Here is a 14,715-nt window from a genome sequence, read left to right as displayed (position 1 = left end):
TGCTCTTATAACATATTTCTCTGTTTGTTTAAATTTTTGTTTTTGGTTCTTTGATTGCATATTTCGTGTTGGTTTTAATTTCTGGTAATCTTTCAGAGGAATTGATATTTAACCCACCTTTATTTTTATAATAAAAATTACATAATCCATGGGATATATATTTACATTTCTTTTTTATTAGTAAAATATATTCTACTTAAAACTGTACTCTGAAGTTATTTTAATTTTTGGTCTAAAAGTAAATTTCATTGATGAAGAAACGATTATAAGATCTTAGTTCGAGCCACAATATTTGGACTAGAAACTACTTGCATGAAGATAGAGATTTGGTTACCTGAGAGCCATGTAATAAACGATCTAATACAAGTAAAAACTAAATTTAGAAATAAATCTTGCTAATTGAGCATAGTAAAATAGAAATTTAATAACTACAACTATGAAAAGCCATGGATCTATACCAATTTAAGGCACATAAATCAAGTTGTAAAAATTTAAACTTGGAATGTAGTCTTTTAAATGGAAGGCACAAGAAAATCTCAAATTTGCCAGAGCACTTGTTGTGATGATATGGCCGATAAACATCAAAAAAGGATTTAAGAAATGTGAGTGGAGAGTGGCCAAAAATCACCTCCCATGAGGCAGAGAGAATTTCATTTGTGAATACATGTTAATTTGATGGCATATATGGTGTTATTGTGCAATTAATCAACAACAAATCTGGCATGGCGCCAATAGTCAATCTTAGGCACAAGTTGGCTCTTGTTCTCTTATTAAAAAGGATCATAACTTAATAATACATTGATGGGGGATTATCGATTCAGCTCTCCTGCATGGTCATGACACAGGAATTCAATCCTCCCCCCTCTGTTATGCTTCAAATCCTGTGTCAAAAGTCCCTCCGGAAACTGTATTTTCATCTGACGCAAAGCAAGTCTCGATAGTGTAGCTTAAACCCAGTACCGTTGACCTTCCATGTGAGCCTTCCGCACCATGGTAAAGAGCAAAATTCATCTCTAGGATATATAGCTTCAAATGTATATACTCAATTTTACAAGATAAATGGCTTCGCCTCTTTCTATTAGCAAGAGGCAATGTCGGCCTTTTCAGATAATTCATCGGCCGTGTTACAAGTTTCAGCCATGAACAGTATACAGCGAAAGTAGTTGCTCAATAATCTAACATCTGCTAAAGGCTCCTTTGGTAACGCTGAGTCGAAAAGGCCATCCCTTCATTATCTTTCAATAACGGTCTATATGCACTGAAATCTGCACTTGCATGGCTTATTCGACCTCTTGGCGCAGTTTGTTGTGAAGATGAATCCCCTATTTTGCTGCATAGCCCGAGTTTAACTACAAATGTAGCATTCGTACCTTTATCCAGGCCTTCACTCTCTATCCATATATGCCCTCCCATCAAATTTATAAACCTGATTCAAATATTTAAACAACTTAGTCAAGTCTAAAGGAATGTATAAATCTACTAGTTGTTTGATAAAGTGAAGCGAGAATGTTCAAAATAAAATGTCATCATTCGAAAATTTCAATACAATATGTTTGAACATTATTTTGTAGCTAACCGTTTGCAGATGGCAAGTCCGAGTCCTGCACCACCATTATTTCGGCTAGAGCCATTCCGGGGCTGATTGAATTTCGTAAAAAGGAGTGGGATATCTTGCGGGAGAATGCCACAACCAGAATCCTTTACCTGCAACAACCAACATGACAGCATAAATAACAGAACCAGATCAAATCCCTCCAAAGACAACTTTAACATAGAGAGAGAGATGATCGAATTCAAATGAAAATGGTAAAACGAGGACCTGTACTCGTAAGTAAAAATGACTATCACTTGACGTGGGGTAAAATTCAGGAGATCGCCAGTCTCTTAATGATTCTGCTTTCACAACAGAAGCTATAACTGAAACATAGCCACCCTTTGTAAATTTGACAGCATTGCCAACTACATTTAAAATAATTTGCATAAGACGTTTGTCATCACCAACAGCGCATACAGGTAAATCTGGAACCATCATCAAAGTCATAGACAGCTTCTTTAAGGATGCAATAGGCTTTATCAAACTATTAACCTACATTTATGAGAACAAGGATTATGAAGTATATGTAGGTAAAATAAAAATGCATGTGTGAATTTGCGTGTGTTGTCGATTTTGAGCAAGAAATCAGGGACTTTTACCTCTCTCAAAACCTCAGGAAGATTAAACATCCGGATTTCTAATACTAGGCTCCCATCTTCAAGTCTAGAAAGATCTAAAACATCATTAGTAAGAGTTGCCAAGAGATTGCTACTCTTTAGTACTGTCTCAATCATCGCCCTTTGTTCGGAAGTCAACTCGGTCTCTAAAAGGAGGGAAGATAATGCAATGATTGCATGCATCGGCGTCCTCATTTCATGGTTCATCACGGCAAGGAAATCATTTCTAGCATGAATAGCCATTTCTGCCTCTCGACGAGCTGATTTCAAAGCAACATTCTGATCCATAAGCTGATCACGTGCTCGCATAGACTCTTCCAGAATAGCGGCATGTGAAAGAGCAACTGCAACCTATATATATGAATTTCCAAAGCAAGTTTAGAAATAGTAAATATAAAAATATCACGGTTCTCCTAAGTTTAATAATAGCTTATAGCCTCGTACGATGAAAATGGCTTACCGAGTAATGCTGGAAAAACAAGGAATCCAAATACAACATCACAGTATAGTTGCAGGTAGCAAGATATATAAATAAAGAATTGCATGTATAATTTAGAAAAGGGGGAAACACTATAAACAGACACATCACATTTGTAAAGCTACTGATGTAAGGAAATTTAAACTGTAAAATACCTGGTCTGCAACAACTTCAACAAGTTCCAATTCATGGTCCCGCCATTTTCTAGCACTGTCTGTTGGGAGAATCAGAACCATGATTGCGTAACTTTTTGCAGAAATGTCAGGCCAGTCATTAATTTGGAAATTTGAAAGATGTAAAAGAGGCACACGAACAGCAACAACCTCGGGCGATGTGTATCTACCAACAAGAGGTCTGATCCTAGCCAGGGGACACGTATAGGGTATATGCATTGCTTGAGCACTGTTGAAAACTTCATTGATAACAGGAAGGTTTATTGGCACAGTTATTCCAACTTGAATTTGGTAGTTTAGGGTATGGGAAAGTTGCAGAGTCAAATCAGACCGCGACGGCATCCACAGAGCACATTCCTCCAGTCCTAAGGTCCTACCCAACTCCACAAATGTAGTTTTCAAAATCGTATCCCTATCAAGTGTGCTTCTTATTTCATGAGTCAGCATTCTTACATGCCTACCAGTTTCTTCCTGCGAAAGAATAAGCCCCATCTCCTTGTCAAGCTCATCATTTTTGTGCCTCAGAATCAACTCCCGAGTTTTAATGTTCAGCAAATCAGGTATAATGTGAACAAGCATTAACGCAGTTGCGCACGACACAATGGCACAAGAAATTTTCGCAGAAGCCATCACGACTGCAACAGTTTTAGAATGCAAAGTGAAAGTCCACAAGTTTATGAAGTGGGTGGCTCCACAAAGAACAATAAAAGCACCAAATTGCATAAGCACCCATCTATATGGAAAGAATGCCGACTTCTGCACAAAATAAATGAGCTCGACGGGGATTGAAAAATATGCAAACGCAATCAAAACATCCGATATGTACTGATATTTCACAAGAAGTTCCTCATGGTGCCATTGCGTGTCGATACAATCACATGACTCCATCATTCCCACAAACACTAGCACATTAACTCTGAAAGCATCACAGTAAAACAAACAACATCAATCACATTAATTCAGATCACAAATTAAACATCAAATGGAATTCTTAAAAAGCCAAAAATCTCTCCTAAAAGTACCAGCAAAAGGACTAAAAACTTCTCAAAGACTTCATCTTTGTCAAGCATACAGAATTTAATAAACTATTTCTCATCAGGGTTCTCAATTTTTACTATAATCAACCTAAAAAACGATCAGAAATCATAAACTAAAACAGATTAATAACTTTAAACTAATGATGCTTAACACTTAAGCTAATCCCAACTAAACTAAACACCATCTACAAAATAATCAATCAAAAACCATAAAATGAGCATGAATAAACACCCTAAAAAAACCATAAACAGTGTAAAAAAAGGAGTACCAGGTGTGAGGAAGAAGAAATGGATGGTGGGAGATAGGTGGCAGAGATTTGAGCTTGTGATCTGGATCGTTCATTTCTCCAAGAAAGTGGTAGTATTACTGATATTTTTTTAAGTTTTGAAGATTAGAAAAAAAGGTGTTAAATGTAAGGAAACTAAAAGGAAGAGAAAAAAAGTGTAATAAAGAGAAGAGAAGAAGTAAAGTGGAGGGAGCAGGCTTCACGGACAAACATAGTTCAAAAAGATACACTTTCACACGTGCCATACATGAATTGGTTCTCTGTATTTCGACTCTTTACTTGCTCGCACGTGCGGTTTTTAGTGAGGTTTAAATGCTTTAAATTTTCCAAAATTGTTAAACCAGCTGATTAATTTTAGTCAACCCTGTCAGCTTGTTTTAATTAGGTGTTTGTTCGGTTTTAAACCCACTTTTCTTGAATTAGGAAAACATCATTAGGATGTTGATCGTAAGAAGGATGGTGCACTGTTGAGTTTGGTCACTGTATTAAACCGAACTGAATTAACCATAACCAAATTTGTCTATCTTTTTCTTAATCGAAATGTGACCAATATACATACACAAATCCACAACAATACGTACAAAGTTGCGCATGGGTTTTGGAGATCCCCGAAATCGGGTTATGGATTAATTCAACAATATTTTTTTATGAATAAAAATATATTGAAAAGCCACAAAAAATGGCAAATATCCAAATCTCAAGAGTTTACGCAGAAAAAGTGATACCCGCTAAATAGCACACTAGAACCTATGGTTCAAGAGATGAGAGATAAAAGGCAAAATCACGAGAGAAAAAAAAATACAATTCGGATTTCCAAAAAAATAATATCCTGACTACGAAAACCTCGGGTTACAACATTTGAAATAAAAAAAAACAACCCTAAAATTTCTTTGAATGTAAAATTAAAATTTCTTTGAATATCAAGATTTTAAGTGAGAATTTGACTTTGTAATAAAATCTGTCTGGATATTACAAGCATTGTTAATGAGGATAAAATATAGATTAATTATTTGTTTTTATATTAAACAGAATTTTAAAAGAACATATAATAACATAAAAATTGTAAAATGTTTAAAATAATTTGTAAATAGAAACAATATCTATAGTTAGTTTATTTTTTATCTATCATGTTTATTTAACAATTGAATAAAAGCGATTGTTGCTCATCTGATGATAAATAGATAAAGCAACCTTTATTTCATAAAAAAAAAAGAATAATTATAGAAAACACTTGCAAATGAATATAGTTTTAAACATTTAAAATCAAAATTTAATCCTTCAAAAATTTCAAATTAATTTTTGCCCAATTCATATTATGTGAACATATTTAATTACACGTAATACTTTAATTAATTAACTAATTAGTAAAAGGTTTAAACGTGTCTTAAATGGATTACGCGGTACAAGTCCATCTCTAATCCACTTAACTTTGTTTAATTTGTGTCATGTAATGGATCGTTTGTGAAATTGTCAATATTAAACAGGAATTTAAAAGATAAAAATGAAATTTTCCATACATGGCAAAACATGTATTTGCTCGCCCTAAAGATAAGGGAAAAGCAGCATTAAAATGGCGTACGAATCTGGAAAGGTAATGGGCAACAGATCTCAAATTATGGGTCCATGCACCTGCCTTTGTTTACCAATCACATTTAAATGCATTGTATTGTATCCACTCCTTAAAGGCCTCGCTACTATCCTTCATTAAACTATTACTCTTTTGACTTGCCATTCAAAAGTTTAGCTCTTAACTAAACAAAAAAAAAAACCACCACCAAAAATAATCAAACTAAATGTCAACGCGCCCCTGAACTTGTAACACAGAATCATCTAACCCGATTTATACTTTTTTAAACAATAACTCAAACTCTTCATTTTTAGGTTAAATAACCCCATAATTTATATTTTTATTTCAAAAAATAGATTTAGTATAATTATATCGCAATAATTAGGAAAATATCTAATTACTTTTTTACATCCCTCACTTCCAATTTGTATTTTACGCGTTTTAAAAATACAATTATGGGGTTATTTGACCCAAAAATGAAGAGTTTTGGGATTAGTTGTTTAAAAAAGTATAAATTGGATTAGATGATCCCGTGTCACAAGTTTAAGGGGCGCGTTGACCCTTTGTTTAAAAATAATCACATCAGACGTTTGAAATGCACTGTCTTCTTTTTGAAGAATTTATAGCAAAATGCCAAATTCTGGGCAGTAAGCGGAAAATCGAAAGGTTCATTTCACTCCTATGATTTAACGTAAATAGCAAAAGTATATAAGTCGATAGTTATAGATAGAATAAATCCATATTTTGACAAAGTTACATCATTTTATCCTAAACATACATTATATTAAAATGATGCAACTTTGCCAAACTATGAATTTATTTGTCTAAAACCACTAACTTGAATACTTTTAATCTGTTGTGCTAAGTTGGAAAGGCGAAATGAATATTTGGTGAAATACAAATAGAAGTTTAAAATATTAGAATTACTTGTACTAAAAGAAAAATTATAGTTTCTCTATTATAAAACAAACAACATAAAACAAAGGCGTCGTTTTCGGAATTAAATTACCCCAAGGGACCACATGTTCTTATCATCAAATGATCCATCAACACCTCAGGTCTTTTCACACATTAAGAAAAGGGCAAGTTCAATGCATTTGCTAAATGTAATGGGAAGTTCAGATGTCATTTCTAACATGCTTATGCATTCTTAATAATCGACTCAAACACCAAATCAATACACATTCAACTGGGGCCAATAACTTAATAACTTACCTATACATTTCCAGAAAAAATGCGAACAAAATTTTGCAACTTTAACTTAAATCTAGCTACCAAATTTTGTAACTGTAATGAAAATCATAGAACCTCGTTTCCGAAAGAACTGATGCTAAGGGCGTAACATTACCTTACACTCGGACTAATAAATAAAGAACCGACGATGCTTCCAGGCTCCTAGCTAACAATGACAGCTTCACCTACAAAAGGAAGAAGACGAGCAAACTTTTCTTTTGCTCGCCCTACAATCATAATACCATCGCGTACTCATGGCATTAACAGCATTCAAGTCCTCCCCAACAAAATAAACATTCATCCATCCACCTTATTGCTAAAGCGTTTACGAGGCTCTAGCTCAACTTCAATATGCATTCTTGACCAAAGTTCTCCAAGTTTATTGTGAGAGTTTTTCTTAAACCAACATAGAATTTCAAAATACAGTTCTTCAGGATTTTGTTTCCACACCTCCCTTAACTTTGCACGACAATCGATCAAATTTGTCTTTAACTTGAATAGTAGGTTCCCAACCCGACTTTCACCTGCAGCTTCTTGGTTTAAAATGATACTAGGACGGGCTGCCATATATTCCCTGCAGGATTTTAAGCATGGTAAAACTTGTCCTTCCAGCAACGCATAGGCAAAAACCTTCACACGATCCATGTCGCTGGTAATCGGTAGACTATACAGTGGAAGCTTCCACAGACGAGGCCCAAAAACTGGAGTGACCCAACGGTATACTTGATCAGTTTGAGGCTTATAATAAGGTTTTGGGTCATCAACAGTAGAAAAACTGCATAAAGACCTAGCATATTTGACAAGCCACTCTGGTTTCACACTTGTTGCTCCATGAATATATGGCCGTTTTCTACACACCAGTTCGTTGTATACCAAAAACTCAGGAGGCGAACGAGAAAGAGATGACCAGCGATGAAGACATACATCTTCCTCTTTAACAAAGCAGGCTTGATACCGAACAGAATTTACATTTCTGTCTCCTTCAGATGACCTTGAATGACCTCTGATTCGTTTGGCAACTCTATCAGCCCAGCCAGCACAGATAGCTTGGCATAATAGCTCTTCCTCATTTAATTTAAGCTTTCTGGATGAATCATTCCATGCTTGTTCTACATCCTCCAGAGTTCCATGAGTCCAAGAGAAATCCTGCTCGACACCATGATCAACATTCTTACTAAAAATTAGTTTAAGAAGCTGATTTCTTAGCTTGGACATTTCTTCCATTGTTTTCAGATGCAAGGCATTTTCAATGCAAAAATTTTCTCTTAGCTTGGACTCTTCTCTCTTTGTTTTCAGATGGAAGGCATTTTCTGAGCTGCCAGAAAGTTCAAAACATTGCAATGCATAAGCAATAGTGAGAGCATCACTGTTAAGATTAGAAAACTTTTCACGAGCAGTTTTACATGTTCCTTTAAGTCTCTTTTTCATCAGCTTTTCCTGCTTATCCAAAATCTTCTCATTGTCTAAGCTGCCCGATCTTCCATCCTGATCTGAGGATTTGTTATTATTGCTACCTCCCTCAAACTGTATCAGAAAAGGATTAGACGAGCTCAAAGCCGCAGCTGCTGCAACTGCATATCCTAGAACCAGATTTGGTTTGGAAACTTTTTTCTTCTTCAAAATTTCAATAGCAGTAAGAATCATTCGAGAGTGACGAGGACTAATTGGATAAAAAGACATGACTTTTCCGCGGGATGTCAATCTTCCGTTGTCATCAAGTGCTTCAAGAGTCTTTAAGCAACGTTCTGCTTCTCTCAATGCATTGGCTTCTGGAGGAGTAGGAAACGGGAAATTTTCCACCTGAATATGCAAACAGAATGTAAAATAGCAATATATTAGCAGAAGAAATGATGGGCATGCTTTCAAGTAAAAATGGTAGCCAACAATACTTGTAATTTTAAGAAAAAAGCGCAATTGGAAGCTTAAAGAATACAATGATAAAAAAGAGTTCAAATAACATTTAAAATTAAAAAAATAAAAGCAAAGTCGGTAAGAGAACTAGCTAGCGGCTGTGATCAACAGATTCTAAACCAACAAGCCAGTAATATGAAAAATATTCACGTACGACACAGTATAAATAGATTGCAAGGCTCAAGCCTTTGCATTCCCGATATATCCCATTAAAGATAAATAGAATTGGATGATAATTGGATGATCGGGAAAAGCAAGTCACAACGCATCATCCTCAGAAAACACTTCACAAGTAAAAAAAATTAGTTGGCCAATTACACCAAAAAAGAAGACCTGGACAAAAGACTCACCAATACAAATCACCCATTATATCCTAAACCAAGCGATTAAACACTAGAACATGCAAGGAAACACACCTTACTGATCTTCATGGATTTCAGGATAAGAACAACATTTTCAACAGGCATTTTAGAGATTTCAGCACATGAGAAATCAGGAAGTGTGTTATTAAAGCATGCAGACGAGTAAAGACGGTAACAGTGGCCAGGTCCAGTTCTCCCAGCTCTTCCTGCTCGTTGAGCAGCTGATGCCTTACTTATCCATTGTATATCATAAGTTTCCATGCCATTTAAGGGGTTGTAGTTCTTCACCTTTTCCCTTCCGGTATCAATAACATACTTTATTCCTGGGATAGTTAAAGAGGTTTCAGCAACATTAGTAGCAACAACTACAAGCCGCTCCTCTTCGTTGATCTTTTCAAATACACGTAACTGTTGCTCTCCCGAAAGCATGGCATATAGAGGTAAAACATGCAGTGCACCAACAAAGAGACCTTTATTCCCTCCACCATTCTTTCCTACATTGTGATTGGATTGCTTAAAGCTGTCTTCTGGAATAGAAGGAATTTGTTTTCCCTCAGAATTAGTGTCTGATGCAGTTTTTCCGGCTAATGCTTCAAAAGCAGCCTTCAATGACGAGATATTCCCTTCCTCCCCTAAGACATCTAAGATATTATGACCATTTTCATTGATCTGATCCGCAGGATCTACATCATCACCAGCAACTTCTACTTCACTCTCTGTTTCAGAATCATAAGAGAATTCCGAGTCATCCTCAGCAAAACCTGTCAAATCTTCACTGAAGGAGCCAAATCTGTCAGTTTGATGTTCATCTGAATTATCCTCGGCCTCAAATGCCCCATAAATTTCCTTCATGCTAATTCCTTCAGTCAGATTCATTTCAGTTTCTGTGGGGATTTCATTCCTTACATTCCTTTCAGCAGCTCTAGAAGTTGGTTGCTTCGATGCTTTCCGCAACTTCTGGCATAAGTACTCTACCTCTCTCTGCCCTGTTACAAACACAAGTATGCCTCCTTGTGGCAGCCTTTTATGAATTGACATGACCTTTTTATAGGCTTGGCCAATGTAATCCACTTCTTCTGTTCTCTTTGAGAAATGCATAGTTACAGGGAATTGTCTGGTAGCAACTTCAATGACAGGAGGAGCATACCGAAATAACTTTCTCTGAGAAATAAAATCTTCTACTCGCAAGGTGGCACTCATCAGGATAAGTTTGAGTGGAAATATCATATTTGTAGGGGTTATGCTTTGTCCAGAAAGCACTACCTTTTGCTGGTCCTCATATATTTTCTGCCATTGAGAGCAAAATTACATATAAGTAGAAAGCGGGAGGCAAAAGAGCCATAGATTTTATTTCTACTTCCCAAGTGATCTTTTAATTTCAAGTCTTACCTGGCGGTGTACAATGACACGAGATAGCATTCCTATAAGTATGTCTGTGTTAGCACTTCTCTCATGAGCCTCATCCAGAATAATGACGGAGTAACGCTTCAGTAAAAAATCATTCTGCAGCATAAAAACTCTAATCAGGAAACTCCAGTTTTATGGAACAATTGAAAATTTACATGCATTTGACAGATAATGCCGGGTCATAAACAGATGATACTGCAAACAATACTAGAAACAGTATAACAGACAGAAACACAGTCCACCAATCTACCAACCAAGGACCCAAAATAAATAAATTATAGCCCCAATATAGTCTACACCGGTGCTTGTGAAGCCAGTTTACAATATAAGAATTTAACCAGGTATGAAACATCAGTTTTATGGTAAGATTGTCAATTTACATGTTTCTGACAGATAATGCTGACTCACAAACATATGATAGTACAAACAGTACTAGAAAGGTTATAACAGACAGGAACGCAGTCCACCAATCTGTGAAGGACCAAAAACAATTTTACAACCTCAGTGTAATTTGTACCGGTGCTTGCCAAACCAATTATTGACGATAAAACTAACAATTTCCAAGACAAGTTTAATACATTATGCCACAAAAGGATAGATATGATGTGCAACAACATTAGAATTCCATTAATATATTGGGTACAAATACCTATTGTCTGACATATTTTCACCTACTTCTTTATCTTTTTTCATGTTTCAACAATATCTAAATATATAAGAAAAACCCAATAATGATATTACATAGATTGTGGTGTATCGTCCCATTGCATATGAAGCCAAACCTGTATTTCTCGTAGTAAAATTCCATCAGTCATAAATTTGATAGCACAATTGTCCCCAATCCTTTTGTCATGTCTCACTTGAAACCCAACCTCCCTACCGAGAGGGACACCGAGCTCATATGCCACACGTCTAGCTGTGGAAAGGACAGCAACACGGCGTGGTTGAGTAACTCCAATAATACCACCTCGGGCAAGAGACTGGCTTGACCCAAAACCTGCTTCATAAAGGAACTGAAACCATAAAGTTGAAATTAGGATTTTTCAGAAAAAATGAGGTTTAAAATTCTAGAAGGAAAAAAAAGACAAGGAAGCATCAAATAAAGACACCTGAGGAACTTGAGTAGTTTTTCCGCAACCAGTTTCTCCACAGATTAAAACAGTGGAATTATAATTTATAGCTTCCATTATCTCCTGCTCCATCATAACTATTGGAAGATCCTTCCTTTGCTCTTCCACCTTATTTGGCCTAACCACATGGACCACCGTAGGGATCAAGATAGGTCTTTGCAACGGACAATCTGCTAAACGACTGGCCTTTGCAAAATCTGCAATTAATATCTCATCTGATTTAACCTAGTCCATGTAAGAAAGAAAACAAGTTTCTAATCAGACAGCATCAAACAGTGATATAGGATAGAAATATCATGGTTCTTGCACACACACGGGTATGTTCTCTATGAATACGCCAGCACAAATTACATCTGATTCTTCCATGCTGTGTCCTATATTTTGCATACTGTATAATGTCAAATATATCTGATGAGTTTTTGGCATTTTTATCAGAAATCATAGGTAAACCTTTTATGAGGCCCAAGTCTTGCATTATTCTGTTATAGACAATATATCAGATGAAAACATTCAGAATCTAACTTCATCATTGACATTATACATCTGCACATGGAAAATCTGTAGACGCTACCAAATTATCCAATACTAATAGCTTTGAGAAAAATAATGCGGCATCTAATATATCTTGTCACTACCATGAAATTACACACAACATTATAAATCACATTGTTTTATAGGATAACAAAGGCAAGGCATTAGACACTTAGCATACTAAGTAGTGTTAGCATGATTCGAAAGATAATGTAATTCAACGCTAATAAAACATATTTATTGCTATTAGCCTATAGTCATAACATTTAATAAGGGTATGATAGGAAAAATAAAGATAAATTTGTGAAAAGTTAGAGCATTAATTGTATTTCTTAAACTATGTGAAAAGGGGAAAGTGGACTATTGTTTTGGGATGGAGGGAGTAGCATTTATAGTGTTGAGAAGATGCCACAAAGAATGCAACTTTCTTTAGAAGATTTATTTCAACTTTTTATTTGAAATCAAAAGTAGTGCACCTTAAATACCAAATAAGTTTTTACCGTATCTATAATGCCAAAGTGAATTACAGGACTTACCAATAACTGCGAGGCTTCATTATTATCGTGCCGACAGGCAGGCAGGGTGAAATTCCTAGATTTATCTTGAATAGGACTATGACTATCCTGGCTGCAAAATTCTTCAGCAGAAAAGAGAGAAACAGATGGACCATCCAAGCCAGATTTATTGCCACCACCTAGCTCTCCATAACTGTAACTAGCTGATAGATCACAAGTGTCATTTGTAGCTTCTGTTTCTCTTACCACCGGCTGCAGCAGATGGTCATCCTCATTCATAGCCTGCCTTGAGTAAAAATGTTCAGACTCGGCTTCAGTCTCAAAGGAAGAACCCTCACTATTTGGAACTTCCAAACCAGCCTTGAATAATTGTACTGCCATAATGCGTTTTTCTCTAACAGTTTCCGCCTTTAAAAAGGTAAATCTAATCAGAAACCTAACCTAAAATGATATCAATTTGAAAATGAAACAACATACAAACCCGTCTTATATTTCTTGATGATCGCATAAGAGAGAGAGCATTCTCTGGTATCTTATATTTCCTGAAAAGTAAACACTACCATCAAAGCTTGTTGAAGAGATAACAAACAAATTAGAATGAAACTACTAGGGAATAAAAGGCGGTGACATACTCCAAAGTCTCAATGCTTTTTTCTAGCAAAGATTCTCTCTCCTTCTCCTCCTGCAGAAACCAAAAAATATGATCAAACTGATTCTCGCAAAAAAGGGAGTTTTTAGTAACTAAAGACTCCCCAAATTCAATTTTATAATGTCCGAATAAAAAACATACAATCACATACATACCTCCAACTTCTTTAACTTTCTTTGCTGGGATTTACTCAACATAGGCTGTTTATTTTTCTTTTCGGTTTCCTGCGTAAGGGAGAAAATAAAGAAATTAAATCACTCACATTAGCCAATAAAACAGAAGATCAATCAAATCTGCTGCAACATACCAAATTCATGCCTTTCCTTTTGTTATTTTTCTTCTTCGCAGGCAAGATTAATGCATTGCTATCACCTTCCAAGCTACCAAAACGAAATCACCAATTTAATGAATGAATAATTAAAATTCTGAATGCCAAATAAACCAACCAAACACTAAATTTAATGAAGTTTTAGAATTACCATGAGTTTTCCGTAGAAAGTTCCATGTTGCCTTGGTGATGTGGAGCTCTCACTGTGTCTGGTTGAAGAGTTTTAGAGAGAAAAGGCGGCTGAAGTCGGTACGATACTGCAGCCGCGGCACGAGAAACCAAACCGGGGAGTACCTTTGAAACGGGGAAGCGACAGTGCTGAGTGGTTTTTTTTTTTTTTTTTTTGAGGGAGTGCTGAGTGGTTTTTACTATAGGTAATTAGGTATAGGCTAATAGGCAGAAAAATCACCCATTTTTTTTCTCTTTCCAATAACACTATAATGTTGTGATTTCATCAATTTTTTTTTTTGTGTTTTTTACTTTTTGTACCACCTTAATGTATCAAATTGAATGTTTTTATTTGGATGAAATTTAAAAATAGATCTTCATATTTAACATATATTTTAAATAGCATTTAATGTTATAAATATTATAAATAAATCATCTTTTTTGTAAAATGAAAAATAAAATAATATTAAAAAGATAATTTAAATTATTTTATACAAATTAATGAAATAAAACTTTCCCTATTCAATCGTTGCCTACCTCGGTGCCGCTTCACTATTGGATCTGTCGCCGCTCGTCTTCCATGGCTAGCGACGGTGGGTCCGAGGGCGGCCGGTGGCAGATTTGGAACCGAAGGTTGACACATTGTCATTTTAAATTTATTTTAAAAATTAATTATATATCTAATTAAGTATTTATTTAGGATTTGTTTGAATTTTTTAAAAAAAGGT

General features: G+C 35.5%; 2 protein-coding genes across 2 annotated transcripts; both read right to left on the bottom strand.

The window, feature by feature from the left end:
• Positions 1-741: 741 nt before the first annotated feature.
• LOC126687199 (ethylene response sensor 1) lies at positions 742-4,370 on the bottom strand. The gene is made up of 6 exons (XM_050381643.2): positions 4,169-4,370; positions 2,845-3,778; positions 2,194-2,562; positions 1,820-2,086; positions 1,577-1,704; positions 742-1,426 (listed from the first exon to the last, which is right to left on the bottom strand). Exons 2-6 carry the CDS (start codon positions 3,751-3,753, stop codon positions 1,186-1,188), a joined length of 1,914 nt encoding a protein of 637 aa, XP_050237600.1. The 5' UTR covers positions 3,754-3,778; positions 4,169-4,370; the 3' UTR covers positions 742-1,185.
• A 2,454-nt stretch (positions 4,371-6,824) lies between these two features.
• On the bottom strand, positions 6,825-14,173 carry LOC126686550 (ATP-dependent RNA helicase DEAH13). Its single transcript, XM_050380660.2, has 11 exons — positions 13,971-14,173; positions 13,799-13,871; positions 13,647-13,715; positions 13,475-13,524; positions 13,324-13,384; positions 12,864-13,250; positions 11,776-12,021; positions 11,449-11,679; positions 10,649-10,762; positions 9,314-10,546; positions 6,825-8,786 (listed from the first exon to the last, which is right to left on the bottom strand). Exons 1-11 carry the CDS (start codon positions 13,994-13,996, stop codon positions 7,284-7,286), a joined length of 3,993 nt encoding a protein of 1,330 aa, XP_050236617.1. The 5' UTR covers positions 13,997-14,173; the 3' UTR covers positions 6,825-7,283.
• Between the last annotated feature and the right edge of the window lie 542 nt (positions 14,174-14,715).

Source organism: Mercurialis annua, linkage group LG6, assembly GCF_937616625.2.
Source record: "Mercurialis annua linkage group LG6, ddMerAnnu1.2, whole genome shotgun sequence".
Taxonomy (NCBI): domain Eukaryota; kingdom Viridiplantae; phylum Streptophyta; class Magnoliopsida; order Malpighiales; family Euphorbiaceae; genus Mercurialis; species Mercurialis annua.
This window is presented reverse-complemented; position numbering and strand designations above follow the sequence as displayed.